The following is a 22,127-nucleotide window of genomic DNA, read 5'->3' as shown; positions in this document are numbered from 1 at the left end:
ACTGATTTATAGAACACTATCAGCAGTCAGCATACTAGAAATGTTATACTCTGTTTAAAATTTATATCCCTGGCCCAAATATTATGATAAATTGTGGAAGGAGTGATTAATAATGTACCCTTCTACTGCATTTTTGAATATCTTAGTATCTCCATTTTCCTGCCTGCTGTCTGCCCACCAGGCAGGAAGTTGGAAAATCTGATATATTAAAAAGTAAAATAGAGAGAACGGAAGTTTTTGGAGATATGTCAACAATACATTTATGGTATGGCCATACGGGAGGGATGCTCTCGATCGTTTCCTAGATCATTTCAGTTATCTGCATGTCAATATTAGGTTTATGGTGCAAGTAGAAAAGGATGGGAAACTTCAATTCCTAGAAGTCTTGGTTTACAGGAGGGATGATGAGATGGTAGGACACGGTGTTTATCATAAGCCCACACGTACAGACTGATATCATCATGTATCAAGTTGTCATCCATTGTACCAACGCCAAGAGGTCCAATGTACATTGGAAAGAAGTGCTTATGCCATCTCAGATGCAGATAGTTTGACACAAGAACTGGATCATTTAAAAGCAGTGTTCCAGCAGAATGGTTATACTGACATTCAGATCCATCATGCTGTACAGATTGGACTCCCACAGGAACCGAGAAAAGATACAAGGAATTGGTGGTGTTCCTACCTGTCGCGGGAAGCATAGCTTCAAAAATAAGAAGAATTTTAAAGAGGTTCAATAGTAAAAGTGTATTCCATCCACCAGCTAATACTAGAGCACTGCTTGGCTCAGTAAAGGATGATTTGTGCCTGAGAAAGCCTGGTGTCTACCTAATTCCCTGCCATTGTGGGGAAGCCTATATTGGTCAAATGATTCGTCCGAAAGAACAGACACAACTCAAGAGACAAAGAGGAGGAAAGGGAAGGGATTACTGATGTCAGCTGCATCAGGACATTACACAGAATCTGCAGTGATGAGTGAAAATGTGTACTGCACCAGGATATGTGCCTGGGATGTACTGCTTACTAGGCAAGTGCGGACATGTCTGAAAGAACAGACAACACACATTCATGTAATTGATTTGCATGGATGGACAATGGATCCACCTTTTATAGTGCAGATGCGCAAGTACATCCAACCTCCTGCAGAAATGTCAGACTAGCGAGAATGGAGGAAATGGAGGATGATTGCAGATAGGTGGCATTCAGTTGGAATGTGCATTGGCTGTGAGGTGTTTTGATATAGTCCACACAGTTGCGATAATACTATGTCCCAGATGGTGCAGTGGTTAACGCTCCTGCCTATTAAGCAGTAGATCACTGGTTCGAATCCTTTGCCCTTCCACTTTTCTCCCTAGGTATCAGAAGGCCATTCTTTTTTTGATGAGGCTTATGACGTTTTGACAAAAAATACTAACTGAATGTTCTTTAAGATCCATGGCTTTGTCACAGCCGCCGTATTTTGTACTACTAGTAGCTTTTTCAACTGTAACTATATTTTTTTCTGTAGCTGTGCCTTTCAGTTGAGATTACTCTAAATGGGAATAAGGAACACTTTGGAAATCACTAGAATATGATGAATTCTGCATTGAATAGACTGGTTGCTTCTGGCAAATGATTGTATAAGTAGCCATTTACCAGAAGCGTTCAGATGCAGTCTGTGCCTTGTATGATGTGAGTGAGTGCTCAGTCACTCCCCATGTGTGAATATGCAGTGCTGCCTTGTGAATTTCTCCATATTACGTCTCAATACATTCCACAGAATGTTTCTTCCAAGGGTTATCATACCACTCAGAGAATGATATAACCTTCACACTAGTGTGAGGAGTAGCCTCAGTAATGTGTTTGATGGCATTGTCAGTGTCAGTTGTATAGCTGAGGCTGCAATTTAAATTGATCACTGCACATCATACTACATGGTGAGGCAGTCAGATGGAAAGATTGCAAAAAATTGACACAAACTGGAGATTTAAACAGTTTTTTTCCTTGAATCTAGTGTACATGAGTGGAAATTAGTATTTCACCTTAAAAGCCTCTTTTTTCCCCTCCATGTGGCGTTCTTTGTTTCACACACATTTTCAGAGTCTGAGAGTGAATCTGCTGATGAGACATTGCATGGATTCTCCAGCAGAATATTTTTTATTTCGTGGTGAAACCTCTCTTTCAAATAATGTCTGGTTCTTGGGTGGTTTTCTTGGAAAACTATGGAATTAAGGTAACCCCAAATTAAAAAGTCTGGACTCAGTAAGTCTGGTGAATGTGGAAGCCACAAAATATTGTCATTTCTACTGATGAGACAACCAGAAAATGTGAGTCTAAGCAAATCTGTTGACACTGCAGCAAATCCATTGACATTGCAGCAGTATAGCTAGTTGCAGCATCATACTGGAAAACTTTATTCATGTGGATTGGAAGGTGGCACAGCAGCCTGTGGGGGTAAATTGAACTTGCAATGGAAAGTGCATTGAGCTCCAACAAAACTGTCTGAGTTTTGTAATAGATCTTTACAACAAGTGTGTGTTGCACTGTCAGGGATCTCTCAAAGCCTAAATCTGTGGACCAGTTCTGATATTCCTGTCACATGACTAGTACCCAGCAGGAATCCTGTTGTGGTCTTCTTAACAATTTATTTCCTTGCTTTTTTGTGCACAGTCAGACTGATTATGAACTTGTTGGATTGTCTACGTGCTTTTGTTCATAGTCTGTGAGGCTCTGAAGCTGTTGGAGGTGACTTGGCTGAAGCTATCAGATTTGCATCATCTTTTGTGTCTTTCCACTAATTTGGAAGGCTTCACTATAATACAGTTTCCTGATTTAGCTTAGAATTACTACTGTGCACGAACAGTTCGTTGGTAGTTTACACACTTTTCCATTTTCAGCAGTAAAATTTTGCCTTGGGTAATTTGGTTAACCGTCTTTATTCAGACTAAATAATTCTTATAAAATAGCTCATAAATAAGACTTATTCAGTGACTACTCTGTTACATGATTTAAATCTATTTTTTAAGATTAAATAGTCTAATAATGAAATTTTCTTATGAGAGAAAATGAAAGTTATTTATGTAAGATAATTTTTTTATGACAGCGAATTAAGTTAGTTAAGTTTATGTCCTCAGTCAAAATAATATGTAATTTAATTAAAATTATTGTAATATTGTACCTATGGTTATATTGTAATGTTATGTACTCAATGTTGTGATCAGCTGATTGGCAATGTCAGATCCTGACATTCTTTGTACAATTAATGAAAAGCAAATAGAGTCCAGACAAAACTACCACATGGATGCAAATTAAGACATTTTCAAATTTTGAAAAGATTATAATCCACATTACTGAAACTTTTCATATGGTCCAGTTTCCTGTAATTCATTGATTAGTTAATGGTTTGCTGAATATCTTATTTTCCAGCTCTGACTCACCAGGTTAGCCAAGAGCGCTAATGTGCTGCTTCCTGGACTCGGGTAGGCATGCCAGTCCTGGATCGAATCCACCTGGCAGATTAAAGGTGAGGGCCGGTGTGCCGGCCAGCGTGGATGTGGTTTTTAGGCGGTTTTCCACATCTCACTAGGTGAATACCTGGCTGGTCCCCACGTCCTGTCTCAGTTACACATCTCGCAGACATTTGAAAACATTTGCACTATTTCATGGATTACACTGGACACGGACAGCTGGGGTACACTAATTCCATCCCAGGGGGGAGGGGGGGTGCATCCGGGAAGGGCATCCAGCCACCCTCTGACACTAACAGAGCCACACTCCATAGTAACAACGCCAACCACGTGTTGGAGTCGAACAAAGGCCCAAAGAAAATAATGATGATGATTATGTTCCAGCTCCCAACAAAATTCATTACCTTTTATATTATTCTTTTTTTCTGTATGGTATTCCCATAAATTTTTTTGTAGATACATCCCGTCCTCCAAAACATGGAGAAGTGAATGGAAAAGACTATTTCTTTGTAACTCGGGAAAAAATGGAGGAAGACATAGAAGCAAGCAAATTTATTGAATTTGGAGAATACAAAGGAAATTTATATGGGACATCAGCTGAAAGTGTGAAGTCATTGGTTAATGCTGGATATGTTTGCATACTAAATCCCCATTATCAAGTAAGTTTCTTTCATTATCATAGTCATGTCAGATAAACATTTACTTTGTCTTATGATGTATCTTCATTAAAATCTACATTAAAAATTTTGTGTAGGCATTGAAGATGTTAAGAACACCACAGTTGAAACCTTATATAATCTACATTAAACCACCAACTTTTGATGTTTTGAAGGAAACAAGAAATGCTGCATATGCACGTTCAACATTTGATGAGACAAATTCCAGGGGATTCACCGTAAGTCATAATATTTGCTATCATTTGCTGGGCAACTGTTATTGGATTAAGTTCAACTTCAAAAATTAGATGCATGTGTTAGACAAATACTACATAATATAACCTCCTAGAGTAAATATAAATTACAATGTTATCAAATATTGAATAAAAATTCGCTGCCAGCCGGAGTGGCCGTGCGGTTCTAGGCGCTGCAGTCTGGAGCCGAGCGACCACTACGGTCGCAGGTTCGAATCCTGCGTCGGGCATGGATGTGTGTGATGTCCTTAGGTTAGTTAGGTTTAATTAGTTCTAAGTTCTAGGCGACTGATGACCTCAGAAGTTAAGTCGCATAGTGCTCAGAGCCATTTTTAAATAATTCGCTCTTCCTTCCCCTTTTATCACAGGATGAAGAATTTCATGAAATACTCCACAGCAGTGAACGAATTGAATTTCTTTACAGTCATTTATTTGATGAAGTAATTGTGAATGCAGATCTTTCAGTGGCATTTGAGCAGTTAGTTAGAGTTGCCAGTAAAGTGGAAACAGAACCACTATGGGTTCCCGCATCATGGGTGCAGTGAAGAGATTTTACAGTTTCCTTTGTTTGTCAATAAATGGTAAGTTGACCAGTAGTAAAATATTGCACTTAAATAACTGGAAAATTCATATGTGAAGCTCAAATACGTATCAGCTTTTTATGCAAATTGTATTTACTAGATTGAATGGGTAGGTAATAAGATTTCGTTTAGACTCATACCTCATAATCAGTGCTTGTTTCTAACTGCCTGCTGCCACCCACCTTCCATATGTTACGAGTGCTGGCATGGCAACTGCAACTGTGTTTTCAGCAGGAGACATAGTCATATAACCCAGCCAAGGTCACGTACCGCCAAGGATAGTATACTGCAAAGATATACCAACTTACATGCATACACTTCTCAGCTTTTGGCAAGATCAATGTGTAGTATCAAGGGAGGCCTCTTGGACCCCCTCGTATGCTGTGGCATAGACTGTATTTGTATTTCAACTCAAATTCTTACATTTATTACATCACATGGGGATACTTGTATTGTTTCACGTAATATACAATAAAGTGAGGCATAGCCAGAGCCCTCATGTAGATTTTGACATTTTGGACTCTTGCTTTCATTTAGGGGAATCAATATGTACCATGACCTCCAAGCTGTACTGTACACCGTGTGTACAGATGGCATCCTACCATTTACAAGACAGTAGTGGACATCGAAATAGACTGTAATATGAATGGTGACACTGTTAAAATCATTGAAGTTCTTGGACAATTTGATATTGTTTTAACTGATGTTCAAGTTGTTTGTGGGCAAGCCTGGTTAATTATTGCTATAGTCTGTTTTCATTCACACTGAATGCAATGCATGCATTGTATGCTCTTTTAAGTATTAAGTTGCTGCATAAGCTCGTAGCATTTTTTCATAAGTTTAATAAACACAAAAGATGCTTGTAACAGAGACTTTAGTCATCAATAATTTATTCACCTTCACTATTTACAACAGTCTACCAATGCTAGGGTAATTTTTCAATTCTGTGACTGTAGAAATCACTTGATTTTGAGGCAAAGAACTCATCAGGCCATGTTCAGAGGGCATTTTCACCCAGAAAGAAAATTCCTTGAAGGATGATCGATAGAGAGTGGAAAAGGTGAAAATCTGAAGGCGCAATATCAGATGAATAAGGTGGGTGTGGAATGACTTCCCAACCCAACTACTCTGAAATGTTTTTTGTCAGTCTTGCAGAATGTTGGCTGGCATTATTGTGGACTAGTATCACTTCATGCAGTCTTCCTGGTTGTTGCTCTTGGACTGACCTGCAAGATGTCTCAATTGTTGACGATAAATGCCAGCTGTGATGGTTACACTTCATATTTACATACATTAATCCTTGTTCCGTAGATCATAAATACGACATTTCTTAATGATGTGGAATGTGTCACTTTAATGTGTTTTCTTTACACAAAATATTTAATTAATTAATTAATTTCTTTCACAGTTACTACTTCCTATTTAAGAATTCATCCATTGATTAGAAGGAGTTGTCATTCAGAAATTCTTTTAATTGGCTTTTAAATGTTGGTTGTCTATCTGTCAAACTTTTAATACGATTTGCCAAATGACCAAAGATTTTTGTGGCAGCATAATTCACCCCTTTCTGTGCCAAAGTGAGATTTAATCCAGAGTAGTGAATATAATCCTTCCTTCTAGTGTTGTAGCTACGCACTTTGCTGTTATTTTTGAATTGGGATGGGTTATTAATGACAAATTTCATAAGTGAATATATGTATTGTGAAGGTACTGTGAATATCCTGAGTTCCTTAAATAAATGTCTGCAAGGTGATCTTGGTGGGCTCCAGCTATTATTCTGATTACATGCTTTTGTGCAATGAATACTTTCTCTCTTAATGATGAATTGCCCCAAAATATTATGCCATATGAAAGCAGTGAATGAAAATAGGCATAGTAGGCTAATTTACTGATATGTTTATCACCAAAATTTGCAATAATCCTAACAGCATAAGTAACTGAACCTAACCGTTTCAGCAGATCATTGATACGTTTCTTCCAATTCAATTTCTCATCAATGCACGCACCCAGAAATTTTGAGTATTCTACCTTAGCAATAGACTTCTGTTCATAGTCTATATTTATCAATGGTGTTATGCCATTTACTGTACAGAATTGTATAAACTGTGTTTTCTCAAAATTTAGTGAGAGTCCATTTGCAGAGAACCATTTAATAATTTTCTGAAAGACATTACTTGCGATTTCCTCATCTGATTCTTGCTTCTTGGGTGTGATTACTATACTTGTATCATCAGCAAAAAGAACTAACTTTGCATCTTCATGAATATAAAGTGGCAAGTTGTTAATATATATCAAGAACAATAAGGGACCCAAGACTGAACCCTGTGGGACACCATTCTTGATACCTTCCCAGTTAGAGGACTCTGCCGGTTTTTGTAGACTATCTGTACTGTTAATTTCAACCTTCTGCATTCTTCCAGTTAAGTACGAATTAAACCACTTGTGCACTGTCCCACTCATACCACAATACTTTAGCTTATCTAGAAGAATTTCATGATTCACACAATCAAAAGCCTTTGAGAGATCACAAAATATCCCATTGGGTGATGTTTGGTTATTCATTGCATTTAATATTTGATCAGTGAAAGCATATATAGCATTTTCTGTTGAAAAGCCTTTCTGAAAACCAAATTGATGTTTTGTTAGTACTTACAAATATGTGATGCTACTCTTGAATACATTACTTTTTCAAGAATTTTGGATAAAGCTGTCAGATGTGAGACTGGGCGGTAGTTGTTAGCTTCAGATCTATCCCCTTTTTTATGCAATGGTTTAACAATTGCATATTTCAGTCTTATCTGGAAAAATTCTCTGTTTTAGTGAGCTACTACATATGTGGCTGAGAATCCTACTTATTTGTTGGGATCAAGCTTTTAGTACTCTGTTGGAAATGCCATCAATTCCATGTGAGCTTTTACTTTTGAGATAATTTATTATTTTCCTAATTTCAGTAGGAGAGATGGGTTGAATTTCAATTTTATCAAATTGCGTAGGTACTGCTTCTTCCATATACTGCCTTGCATTTTCTAATGAATAGCTGGAACCTATTTTCTCTACAAGATTTAAAAATGATTATTAAAAATGTTTTCTACTTCTGACTTCTTGTCAACAAACTTTTCATTGTGTTTGATAGAAATACAGTCTTCCTGTGCTATCAGTTGCCCTGTTTCCCTTTTCACAATATTCCAAATTGTTTTAATTTTATTATCAGATGTGATAATCTCAGACATAACGCACATACTTCTGGACTTTTTAATAACTTTTTTTAATACAGTGCAGTAGTTTTTATAATGTTTCATTGTTTTGCGATCACTACTCCTCCTAGCTATAAGATACATTTCCCTTTTCTGTTTACAAGATATTTTTATCCCTTTAGTAAGCCATGTATTTTTACATGGTTTCTTACAATTATATTTCATTGTTTTCTTAGGGAAACTGTTTCTAATATACTCACAAAGGTATCATGAAATAGGTTAAATTTTAAATTAGCATCATGTTCCCTGTACACCTCATCCCAGTCTTAACTGTTGCAAGCTTTCCCTAAAATTTTGAAGTGTTAAATTGTTAATGGAACGCACTATTTTGGAGTACTGTTTTGCATTACTGTATGCAGCTATATCATATACTGTAATTAACTGTGCATCATGATCAGACAGACTGTTCTTAACAGGAAAAGTTTTTATATGATTAAATTTATCTTGGTCTATGAGAACGGTATCTATCAGTGTGCTACTTTAGTGTGCTGCTTTCCTGTACCACCCGAGTAGGTAAATTAATAACTGATATCAAATTGAAAGAACCAAGTAATACTTCAAGGTCAAGGTTTCTATCTGACTCTTTCAGAAAATCTACATTGAAATCCCCACAAACAATATTTTGCTTTCCTTTCTCGAACAGGTAGCACAACAACGAATCCAAGTTTTTCAAAAATAGTTGAAAATTTCCCAATGGGGACCTGTACATGGCTACAATTATAAAAGTGCCTTTATTTAGTTTAAGCTCACTTGCACATGCTTTTATGTGTTGCTCTATGCAAATTTTTTTAGTTTCCAAATTTTTCAGAGTATGACTGATTTTAACATATATGGCAACTCCTCCTCTCTCCATAGTGTGTCTACTTACATGTGCTGAAAGCTTATATCCACCTACATTTACCATTTCCATACCTGCGACTATATGAAGACAGGCATAGTACACCTACTCCACCCTCAGTTTCTAAATGTTCTATACAAACAAGAAGCTCATCTACTCTGTTTTTTAATCCCCTGATATTCTGATGCAATATATTAACATTATTTGTTACTGTGCTTTTATGTGAATTTTGTGACATACTAACATTATTTTTTTCTGTACTGTTATGAGAATCTTGTGATATTTTCGCATCTCTAGTACCTTCAGGAAAGCAATTCATAGTACATAGTATCGCTGTTCCACCAGATGCTTAATATTATCTGTCATGGATGTGCGCAGGTCTTTGTTAGGAGTTGCTATTTTGTTTGGGCTCAACCATTACGCTATTTTCCTTATGTTAACATAAAGACACCATGTCTCGTCGCCAGTTATGATACAGGACAGGAATGGTCACTGTTGTTCATGCACGAGACAATTGGTGATGAGAAAGCAGAGATGCACATATGGCAACCTGCTTATTTTTGGATTTAGCTTAGAGCATGTGGTACCCATACAACTGATTCTTGAACCTCCCCCGCTACATATAAATGCTGCATGACTGTGGTATGGTGACAGTTCATCTTATTTGCCAGTTGTTGCATTCACTGTCATGGACCATTGTGGATTAATATGTGTAAACAATCGTCATCAAACCCTGAAAGTCTTCCTGAATGTGGAGAGTCACTAATGTCAAAACAATCCTCCTTAAAACGAGGAAACCATTTTCTGTTGTGCTCCGTCCAGTGGCATTGTCCCCACACATGATGCAAATGTTTTTGGCTGCCTCCACTGCTATCACCCCTCACTTGAACTTAAATAGAAGAATATGTCAGAAAAGTTCCAGTTTCTCCACTTGTCACTCCACTATCTCCAGGTGACAAAATACAAACATGTGAACTCAAATAGCAACAGTGAACTACAAATAAAAAATAACAATCAATAAATAAACCTATAGCAACCAAAATATCAAAATGCAATACAAAAACACAGAAAACTTATGCCCTGACGTACTATATGAGTCATTAAACCACAAATGTTCATTATAAGTCCATTCATAGTAATTAAATCATAATATAATACCTATTTCACAGTCTGTATTTTCTTTTCTTGAACTGACAGCTAGTTTCTGTGCTGCACAAGATGTGGTGTGCTGCATGGGTGCTTCCTTGTGATAGTTCTTGAACCTTATTAAGCAAGGCAAATTTTTAGTCTTGACCCCTGTTGGGCTGTTTATTAAATGTCACATCAAACTTGTTTGAAATGTGGGTAGATACATGCAATAGGAAGATTACATTTAGCATGTTTTCTCTTCTGTCACCCTGAATTCAGCATGCATTGGTGAGTTTAGGAGGGATGAATGCACTGTGTTTAATGTGTCTGAATAATATTTTAGCTACCAGTTTCACAAAATGAGTGATTGTGATGTTATAGTAAGTGTTTTTGATAAATCTTTCTAATAATGGCCATTCAGTGAAAAGTTAGAACTTATTAAAAATTGTTGCTCTTTTCCCTGTCTCAGCAATTTAAAGACAGAGAACAAATCAAGAAACTTCATACAAACATTTAATCCTAATACTTACTAGAAAACAATCTTGTTATGCAGCAGTGAACCATTGTGTAAACTCTTCTGTTGGCTATGTTTTTTGCTCAGAATGGACAAATCTCCTGGGAACAGTGCCAATTGTGGTTACTCTGACCCTAATAATCTGCACACTGCAATTTCAAGGCTTGAAAAATCAGAATCTCATAGCCATGCATGTATAGCCCTGGGCACATTTACTAAAAGTAAGATTGATTTGCAATTAGATGAACAGAAATGTACAAGCATTTTAAAGCACAATGAAGCAGTGAAACAGAACCGGGGAATACTTAAGAGATTGAAAGCAGCCTCCTTCTTTTTAGGCAATAAGAATGATCATTTCCAGGGCACAGGGATAGCTGCAAGTCCAACAATCAAGAAAGTTGTGTGAAATTAATTCATTATTAATTTTTTGGCTGAGTTTGATGACAATTTGAGAATTCACTTATAGGCAGCCTTGCTGTTCACTGGATTATCCCCTCTCATTCTAAATGATTTTATTAAGTGCTTACAAGTGTTATGCTCTCCAAAATAAAAACTCATATGAAAGAAGTGGCAATTGTTGCTATTTTACTAGATATCACAAATCTTTTGCAGTTACCAACTGTATGGAGGGACAGATTTATGAAAGATTTGCAGGGTGTAGTGATGTTAATGGTGGTTGAACAACAGAGGCCAAGAAATGGTTACAGCAGACCATCTTGAAGAATTTCAGTGCAAAAATAAGTTGGTCATGCCGACGTATGTTGAGTAGCCATCATTCCGATACATTGAAACAATGTGCGAACACAAGTTAGGGAAGTAATTCCACATGCCACATTTGTGCATTGTTACGCCCACAAGTTGAATTTGGTTTTATCACAAGCAGTATCAAGTGTGAGTGCAGATAGAGTGCTTTTTGCTAATTTTAGTGGTTTTATTACATTTTCTGTTGATTCCTCAAAAAGAACAAACTTATTAGATACAACAGTGAAGAAGAGATTTCCAAAACCGGCACCAACAGGATGTAGTTATACAATTCACTTGGTACAAACTTTATCAGATCATAGAGTTGAACTTCAAGATTTGTATGAATACATTTTCAAAATCCTCAAAATTGGGACACAGCTGATATTAATGAAGCATATGGATTTGTCATGCTGCTACGATTTAACTTCCTCTTGTGTCTATTTGAAGAATTTCACTGGCAGACATTGCATTTAACACTGTGCCTTTAAACTCCTTAAACATTATATTTTGCAGCAAGGAAATGAAAGACTTGAAAGAAATGCTGTGAACTAAGAGATACAATGGCTTCTAGAAAATATGGTGCAAGGCTGAAAGCCTATGTGATACTCCAAGGAATAGAAGAAATGAAAACTGTACAGGAGCACCTATATAGGATGACTACAGGAGAATGCAGCTGAACATCTGATTTGATTCTCTGCCTGACTTAAATTTTATTGAAATGCTTAGCTCAAAGAGGTTCTCAAGCTTTCCAGATGTTTCCGGAGGAGGCGTTGAAAAAATTAAAGGCAGTGTGTGGGAAGCTTTTTGATGTTGTTAGGTAATTGTCTGAAGTTATTGCTATGACATCACAACATCTTGAAGCCAGGTCTTTGAAGGAAATACAAAGTTTCGTGTATCAAAATGAACTTTACGCTGGACTTCCAGAACTCTCTAAACTCTCTGAACTGATGTTAACCACACCACCTACATCATCAGCAGAGTGATAGTTTTCTGCCCTTAAAAAAAAGGCCTTCATTAGGAATATGCACGGACAAAGTCATTTGTCAGTTATCTCCATCATATCTCCAGGAGAGAACTTTTGCTCCAGATAAAAGTTCAAAACTCATTTTTTGGCAACATTACTGAGCGATTTTGCAAGAAGAACCACAGAGTAGCGTCCATTGCCAACCATGGTGTGTGAACACTGTCACATATACATACAACTGGGAAGTTTCATGTTGCATGCTGTACCAACATTTTCAGATTACACCACTGATTGATACAAACTGTGGCTCAAGGTGGTTTCAGTTTATGTAAATATCAATTTACTAAAGCGTTATACAGCAAAAACGTATGAAATGAACTTACAAAACATGGAACAGTATACACAGCAGAGCATACACCCCAATATATGTATATCGCCTGTGGTAAGAATACAGTCAGGCGTAAAGTTATCTTCCAACACCACTACCAGAATTAGTGCTGCCTGGAGCTTGTGGTCTAAAGTCGTCAATCAGTTGATAATGCCATATGCCATAACTTCACTGGGCCTTTGTAGTCATTGCTGCAAGCATAAATATGTTGTAGTATTAATTCATGTGAGTCAGTATTCTTTCAAACAAAATGGTGCTTGATATCATTGTACATGTTGTGTCCGAAACACTCCATTGTCATAACAAAAGCATTTAAGAACGTATTCTTAAAAAAACGAGAAATCTCTCTTGTTAATCCTTGCAGCCACAATGCTTCTTGGCAGGCAGTAGTCAGTGTCATACACACCATTTCATTTTCCAGGAAATCACTGCTCTATGTGGTTTAAACAGAAACCCTGTTGTGAATTTTTTATTTTCGGTTTCTCTCACCCATTGTGCATCACAATATCAAACAGTGTGGTGGCCTTCTTTACAGAACTGCAGTTTCATGTCATCAGTTGCTTTGAAATAACCTAGAACACTCTTCACTGCTGACCACTGAGACATACCAGGATTATTGCTAAAGAATGTTTTCAGATAAATGGCATATGCAAGGTCTGGTCTGGTTGCATTGTTAACTGTAACTAATGAGACTACCAGTGGCTTCTCAGTAAGTGATCTTTATTACTTATTTGTGCTGTGTTTGAGGGCTCGTTTCATATCTGGGGACTTAATTTTTATTCAGGGGTTGTTGAAACTGGATTGCAGTCATTTGTATTTTACTTATCCAAAATCTAATTATCATCATGATTTTTGATGAATTGCTAACTGTGCCTACAAGAGATTGCCAGCAGCTTCTCAGCAAATTATATTCCTATTTTTTCTTCCTCTATACTTTATTCTTTGTCTTCCTCTATTTTAGGACTTATTGGTGAAGACTTAGTGTTTATCTAGGAGTGTTGAGAGTGGACTGCAGTAGTTCATATTTTACCTTATCCAAACATTTGATTCACTTAATGAATTTGCTTAATCCATACAAGACCTTGTTTCATATCTCTTGTCGTGTAAATTCTTAAAAAAGTTGGATAGTTCTCGTAGGTCCATGAGTTTGAATTTTTCTTTCAGCTCTCTCTCTCTCTCTCTCTCTCTCTCCCCCCCCCTCCCCCTCTCCCTCACCCTCTCCATCTCCCCCCCTTCCCCTCCCCCCCTCCCCCTCCACTCCCCTCCCCTCCTCCTCCTCCTCCTCCTCCTCCTCCTCCTCCACCCCTCTTTCTCACTGTCTTAAGTAGTCTCCAGTTGTAAATTATTGCTAAAAATCATAATGTCCAATTTAATGTTTCACCAATGGCTTCCTTGTTTTGAACAATAAAGTGACTCTTTTTAGTGTATATATCCCTGTGTCTTTAACTGTTTTGGTAACTAACCAATTTCTGTAATTTTTACATAAATTTCCCTGTCTAAGTCACCTCAAAGAAATGCAGTAACCGAATCTGAATCATACTTTGCAGCAAGTGTCAGTTTATATCTGAGTCAGTTGTACTTAATCAAGCATACATAGCTTTAATTATAATCCGAACCTTTCTTTTGTGTACAGACTCACAAGAAAGCACCTTTTACAGCATATAAAGAGCTCTTGTAAATCTTTCTTTGTTACAAGGAGACCACATGGCAATTGGATTTTTGTAATTACTTATACTTATTGTACTTAAAGCTAAAAACTCAAAAATTCTCAAGAAAATTAATTTTGAAGTTTTCTGAGTGTCTTTAATTCAGTAAAAGAAGGACAGTTTTTCCGTGTGGGTCTCCAGGGTTTGATTCCTGAGCATTGCAAATTTTAAACAAAGATATGTGTGCTGTACACATTCTTTGAAGCATGAAATATATAAAAATGAAAAAAAAATTAATTTCTAATGTTTTTAAACAGTCTTTTGTAAAAGATCAACAATTAAGAATTTATATTTGCAATCAAAACTGTAATTTAGTGTGCAATATGTAAGTAGGGAAAAGATGATGAGTATTTTTCATAAGAATGGCAATTACATATGGATTAATTAGCATATATTTCATGAATTACACACATCAAAAAAAGTTTTGCATCACTCCGGTTCCCAGAACTCCTGAGGATAGACATTGATTGTGGATATTGTATCACAGATATCCCTCTGACTGTTCAGAGATGTCACTAAACCTGCCCAATGATGTAAGCAACCTTGCACGAGCAGTGTCTGTTAGATGAAGGGGGTCTGACAGACGATCAGTTCCAGTCATTCCACCAGGAAGGAGGTACACGGCTCGTGTTGTTTCTAGTTCAACCATGCCTAGACGGTCAATACTGCGGTTCGATCATGTCCACATTGTTACTTTGTGCCAGGTAGGGCTCTCAACAAGGGAAGTGAACCAAAGCGATGTTATTTGGACATGGAGGAGATACAGAGTGAGACAGGAACTGTTGATGACATGCCTTGCTCAGGTTGCCCAATGGCTGCTAATGCAGTGGGTGACCGCTACCTACAGATTATGGCTTGGAGGAACCCTGACAGCAACACCACCATGATGAATAGCGCTTTTTGTGCAGCCGCAGAATGTCGTGTTACGACTCATCCTGTGTGCAATAGGCTGCATGATCTGCAACTTCACTCCCGACGTCCACGGCGAGGTCCATCTTTGCAACTGCGTCACCACAGGGGGGCTCAGAAACATGCCGAATGGACCGCTCAGGATTGGCATCACGTTCTCTTCACCGATGAGTGTCACATACGCCTTCAACCAGACAATCGTCGGAGACGTGTTTGGAGGCAACTCGGTCAGGCCGAATGCTTTAGACACACTGTCCAGCGAGTGCAGCAAGGTGGAGGTTCCATGCTGTTTTCGGGGGCATTATGTGGGGCTGACATGCTGGTGGTCATGGAAGGCACCATAATGGCTGTATGATACATGAATGCCATCCTCCGGCCGATAGTACAACCATATTGGCAGCATATTGGTGAGGCAATCATCTTTGTGGACGACAGTTTGCGCCCCCATTGTGCACATCTTGTGAATGACTTCCTTCAGGATAACAACATCACTCGACTAGAGTAGTCAGCATGTTCCCCAGACATGAACCCTATCGAACATGCCTTGGATAGATTGAAAAGGGCTGTTTGTGGACGACGTGACCCACCAACCACTCTGAGGGATCTACGCCAAATCGCCGTTGAGGACTGGGACAATCTGGACCAACAGTATCTTGATGAACTTGTGAATAGTATGTAATGACAAATACAGGCATGCATCAATGCAAGAGAACATGCTACTGGGTGTTAGAGGTACAGGTGTGTACAGCAATTTGGACCACCACCTCTGAAGGTCTTGCTTTATGGTGGCACAACATGCAATGTGTGGTTTTTACGAGAAATAAAAAGGGCAGAAATGATGTTTATGTTGAGCTCTATTCCAATTTTATGTACAGGTTCTGGAACTCTCTGAACAGAGGTAATGCAAAACTTTTTTGATGTGTGTGTGTGTATTTAAATGACATAGGTATTCATAGCGAACGGAAAAGGAATAACGACCGAAACAATGCCCATACCAGCGATTACCAGTCTTGTGTGCTACTGATTGAGTACTACTGATTTCTTTAATCATCTTTATGTGTTTTGTGCATCACATAAAACTCATAGGATTTGCACCTTTGTTCAAAAATATACATCAGCCAGAAATCGAACCCAGGCTGTCCACATGACAGACAAACATTCTATCACATAGCCAAGTGACCCATTAAAAAGTTCTCCCAGCTTTAGCCAATTAATGATGCTCTGAAAACTTCGAAATTGATTTCCTTGAGACTTTTTGAGAGTTGCAACTAACTGCTTTGAGTGATTGAAATTGGCGTTCTGAACTTCATATACCATAAATATAAAAAATTACAAACATCCCACTGATGTGTGGTCTCCTAGTCAAAATCCATTTGGTACTGATCTGTTGTTTGTCTGGAGAGAGACCGCTGTTTCAGTTTTCTGTGTGCAGTCTTAATTTATGTATTGTCTGCAGCCATTTATCAGAATCTCCCATTTGTTATGCTTCTTCCAGTGTTAATGGATCGGAATCTTCTAACCCCTTAGAATGATAAGAAACATCCTCATCCATTTCTCAGGTTCAGTCTGTAAGGTGTCCTCAGTAGCTGAGTTTGATTAAGTGGCTCAGCATCTTATTTGGGAATGCATTCTTGTGTGCTACTTTCACTCATGGTTGTGTCTTGTAAATTACTACTTTTTTCAGTAATGCCAGCTCCTGCTTTAACTTACTGCAATCCTGTTTCTTTTGCTTTGTCCTCCTTTTTATTAGTGAATGGAATAAGTAATTGATTCTGTTCCTGTTAATGATCAGAAGTTATCCCTACCAACATTTTTTGTTTGAAAATGACACCATTTGCTGTTGCTATTATCTGATGAGTAGTTCAGATAAAGAGGAAGCTTTATTTTGTTCACAGTTCTCTGCAAGTGTACAATTGGTGTGTCTGGCATGTTTCCTGGCTGCGATTTTTCAGGCTTGATTTTGTGCAGAGACTTTGTAGGTGATTTGCTGATGAGATTTACAGCTGTAGAGGCCATTTCTCACCAAAATTTTGTAGATAAGTTAGCTTTGAAGAACAGGCATTGTGTTTTCTCAACAATGGTTCTGTTATAATGCTCACATTCACCGTTTTCTTTTGGAGAATGCTGTACAGTTTTTTGAAATACACACATATGTGTGTGTGTGTGTGTGTGTGTGTGTGTGTGTGTGTGTGTGTGTGTGTGTTTACTCCGGCTCATTAAGGCACTTACTCCAAAAGCCAGCACAGTTTTCACTCTTTTTCTGTGTGCCTGTCGACGACTCAATGTGTCTGCTATTCGGTGGGTGATCTTCTTTACCATTAAAGTATTTACATTTTATCAGCAGTTTTCTTACTATATATTTAAATTTTTTAAAGGTTAAAACATTGGTGGAATAACAACAATATAGATAGGACAAACTGCTACTCACCACATAGTGTAAGCTTTGATTTACAGGCAGAAACAATGAAACAGAATGCCAGAAATATGTCAGCAACAGTGTTTGATGTGAGCAGCAGTCTACTTGGGGTGGGTAGTGAGAATAAGGAAGTGGCAGAGAGCGAAGAGGGGGTGGGGGATAGCAGTGTAGAGATGGGGGAAGAAGCTAGTGATGTCTAGGGAGCATGCAGGGATGTGGTGAGAAGAGGATAGAGCTGCTGGATGGAGCATCACGAGACTGTGCTGGTGATGGAGGAGGGGGGAGGGAGGGGGGGGGGGCAGAGTTATAGATTCTGTATCTGCACAGGTGTGATTGTCCTGTTAGGTGTATTGCTGATGGCAAGTTAACACCTGGGTCAGTACCTCAGCCCATACATCACTTTGTGCACACCAACCATGACAGCAGACTGTTCTATTCCACTACGATATGTATGCCAGCTCTTCTGCATCCATTCAGTGTCTGCTGGTGGGGATACTAAATCCCCCCCCCCCAAAAAAAGGCCACATATGGCCAAAAATGGTGTGATTTCTACTGCAATCTCCATGAGAAAACCGAAGATGGTGCAAGATTCTCCAGCACCAGGTCAGTAACCAAAGGAGACAAAACTGACACAGCTGAATCATCGAAGGAGACAAAACTTATACAGCTAGCACCACCAGAGGGGTAAAAGATTGCGGAGAATGGGCTAACATTTGGTCTGGTGACATTGGCGGGGTGGGGAGTAATCCACTGGCAAGTGGGGGAAGAAGGTCACTGGCTCAGAGTCTACAGACTCCCCATTGGTAGTCTTCGGAGCTGTTCCCACTGACACCCTATTCTGCGGTTGAAGGTAGGATGGGGGCGGAGGGTGCAGTGGGTGCAGCAGTGGGTAAGCACCTGGAGATGGCAGTGTTGAGGGTCCAACAGATGGTTGATACAACTGATTGGAGCGGTGAGTAAGCTGCTCCCGACCGACACCCACCACAAACAGACACCAATCTTTGTGGCCTACACCTGGCAGCCGCCGCTGCTGCCAGCCAAAAGTCTGGGCCTTAACAGCAATGCCCAAGGCAAATGTGGCAGGCTGCGACGGCCCGGAGCATGCGGCTTGGGGTGCAACAGATCCACGTAAATGTTTCGCCAGGCTGTACTCATTTACTGGTGTCACTCGGCACATGGTCAGAAAACTAGACACTGTGTTGTCATGGCATGAGGCAGGCATGGATTTCTTCATTTGGGTTTTAAATGTTCTCACGAATTGTTCCAACCCTGAGCTAGAAGCTGGGTAAATGGGGTGGTACTCAGATGCTGGATACCATTGCATATGTAAAAAACCTGGAAAATCCCATGATATGAACTGCCAGCCATTGTTGGAAATGAGCTGGTTGATTTGGGGGAGGGGACCAAACAGTGAGGTCATTAATCCCATCAGATTAGGGAAGAATGGGGAAGGAAGTCGGCTGTGGCCTTTCAAAGGAACCATCACAGCTATTGGAAATGAGGTTCAGGGAGGGCCCTCAATAGCAAAAATGCCCAAAAATGCATGAATAGCTGCTGTCAACGTCATGGAGGACAGTTGAGCAACAAACAGAAACTCTGAATATGCACCTACCACCAAGAACCACATGCTTTCTTAAAAAGGATTCACAAAGTCAATATTCATGCTGTCCCAAGGGTGCTCTGGAACTGGTCAGTGGGAAAACTGATGTGATGATGCAGTCTGGTTTGGAGCACTGTATGTGCAAGCCTGCAGAAGCTGTTTAATATCACAAGTGATTGCCGTCTGGTAAATAGCTAGTGCAACACGTGCAGCAACTGCAATATGCTAACATGCACCACCAGGGGGATAACTACTCAACAGTTATACTCCTCCATATTGAGCATGCGGATTCCATTGACAATGTTGAGTCCATCCCACAGCAGAATCCCCTCCGTAGGGTGTGTGACAAACCCATCCCGTCTGGACTGTTGAAACAATGTATACCAAAAAAAGCGGGTTGACAGCTGTGGTGGTTGCGAGCTCCCATGCCATCAGAGGTAAATCAACCGATCCTGCATGTAGGTATCATCTACTGCAAAAAGTAGGTTCTCCTGTCAGTCAGTCTCTTTATCATGACCTAGTAATTGCAACAATGCCCTGCAATGAAAATTGCTAATGAATGTCACAGCAATAATTACTGAACAACAGGTCCCACCTCTGCAACTCGTGGCCTCCAATCCATTCTGGTAGCTTAGAGTGAGGGCAGAATAAGGAAACCAGTGGCTTTTGTTCAGTGCTGAATAAGAACTTTACCTAATACAGAAAAATTTTGATGCCAGAAATGATAGCCAGTGTCTCCTTTTCCACCTGCGAGCGGTTACATTGTGCCGTGGAAAGAGTCTTCAGTGCATAAATGATGGGTTACTCAGTACCATCTGCATACCTGTGTGGCATAACTGCAGCAATCCAACACTGGGATGCATCTTTGGCCAGGGTAAGAGGTCTACCCAATGCAAAACAAACCAAACAGTAGTGCACAAACATCAATTGAAGCACTGAAAAGCACATTGACAGTCAGCAGGCCATACCAGTTTGACACTATTGTGTTGAAGCTGATTAAGAGGATGACAGATATGTGCAGCGTGGGAGGTAAACTTATCATAATAAGAGATCTTGCCCAAAAGGAGCTGGAGCTCCTTCAGGTTCTTGGGCACAAACTCTCCAGTGATCCAAACTGTGGCTCTATCTCCCAAACACTTTCGTCAGTGTACATGGTTACACCAGTACTTAGTACTCATATATGTGAAAAATATACAAAAACATCTTACATTAGTAAATAACATTCATATCCACACCTGAAATAATGTGAAAATCAAACCATGGAAAATCCAGGCTGGAATGTAACAATATTATAAAAAGGAGAGCTGCTACTCACCATATAGTGGTGATGCTGAGTTGCAGATAGGCACAACAAAAAGACTGTCACAATTAAAACTTGTGGCCATTGGCCTTTCTCTCTCTCTCTCTCTCTCTCTCTCTCTCTCTCACACACACACGTACACACACACACACACACACACACACACACACACACAAACGCAACTCACACACACGACTGCAGTCTCAGGCAACTGAAACCACACTTAAATTTTGTGTGATTTCAGTTGCCTTAGACTGCGGTTGTGTGTGCAAGTTGCATTTGCTTGTGTGTGTGTGTGTGTGTGTGTGTGTGTGTGTTCGTTGTCTACTGTTGACGAAGGCCAATGGCTGAAAGCTTTAATTGTGAGTGTCTTTTTGTTGTGCTTATCTGCAACTCAGCATCTCCGCTATATAGTGAGTAGCAACTTTGAAATAAAGTGAGTTAATCCTTCTCACTAATTCAGTTTGGGTTACAACTGAACAAAAAAAGCTACATGTCTTTACGAGAATTTATTTAAAGGGAATTAAATATGTTTACAATCCTACACTTATCTTGAAATAAAGATCAGAATTACTGAATTTATCAACCCTTACTTAATTACTCCAAAAAATATGACTTTCTTGTTGTCCATTCTTGTCAGAATAACAGATTTTTAATTCATTCGTTGAAACTGATTAAGTATCAAAACATTTTTCTGGATACATTTTTACTTGACGTTATTTGAATAGATACAAACATAACTTGGTTTATTTCTCTTGATCAGCTAAGCATTATGCAGGGTGTATCAAAAAGAATCATCCGATTTGAAACATATACAATGATTTTTTTTTTCAATAAACAGAAAACTCAAAAAGTATTTTTTCATACCTTTTCAATATGCCCCCCTCGAAATGCATGGCATATGTCAGGGCGGTATTCAAATACTTCCCACACTGCAGCGAGCATGTCTTGAGTTACAGCTTCCACAGCTGCTGTTATGCGATGTGTCAGTTCATTCATTGTTGTTGGTAATGGAGGCATATAAACAGAGTCTTTTATAAACCTCCACATGCGACTGATCCATTGTTCAGTAATCCTTTGATTTAAAAATTTCCGCACTTCCAGTTGCCAGTGTCGCGGTGCCCCATCCTGTTGGTAAATGAAGTCATTCGAATCAGTATCCAAATATGTGAAAAGAAAGTTCTCAAGCATATCAAGACATGTGTTTGCTGTAACAGTGTCCTCAACAAAGAATAATGGACCATACGCATTTTCCTGTGAAACTACACAAAACACATTGAATTCTGGAGACTCCCTCTCATGTTTTAACGCTTCTTGTGGTTGTTCCATACCATATACTGTTACATTATGATGGTTCACCTTTCCATTTAAATGGAATGTTGCCTCATCACTTAACACTACATTTCGAAGGGAATTATCATCCTCCATC

At 39.0% G+C, this 22,127-nt stretch overlaps 1 protein-coding gene across 11 annotated transcripts in view; it reads left to right on the top strand.

The window, feature by feature from the left end:
• The window catches only part of LOC126481648 (MAGUK p55 subfamily member 7), a 270,264-nt gene that overhangs the window by 200,332 nt on the left and 47,805 nt on the right, over positions 1–22,127 (top strand). For all 11 annotated transcript variants that reach the window (XM_050105568.1, XM_050105560.1, XM_050105567.1 and 8 more), the window contains 3 exons: positions 3,903–4,105; positions 4,201–4,341; positions 4,725–4,937. In XM_050105568.1, coding sequence (XP_049961525.1) covers positions 3,903–4,105; positions 4,201–4,341; positions 4,725–4,901 — 521 coding nt within the window. In that variant the 3' untranslated portion in view covers positions 4,902–4,937. The remainder of the gene's footprint in view (positions 1–3,902; positions 4,106–4,200; positions 4,342–4,724; positions 4,938–22,127) is intronic.

The sequence above is a fragment of the Schistocerca serialis genome, chromosome 5 (assembly GCF_023864345.2).
Source record: "Schistocerca serialis cubense isolate TAMUIC-IGC-003099 chromosome 5, iqSchSeri2.2, whole genome shotgun sequence".
NCBI lineage: Eukaryota > Metazoa > Arthropoda > Insecta > Orthoptera > Acrididae > Schistocerca > Schistocerca serialis.
This window is presented reverse-complemented; position numbering and strand designations above follow the sequence as displayed.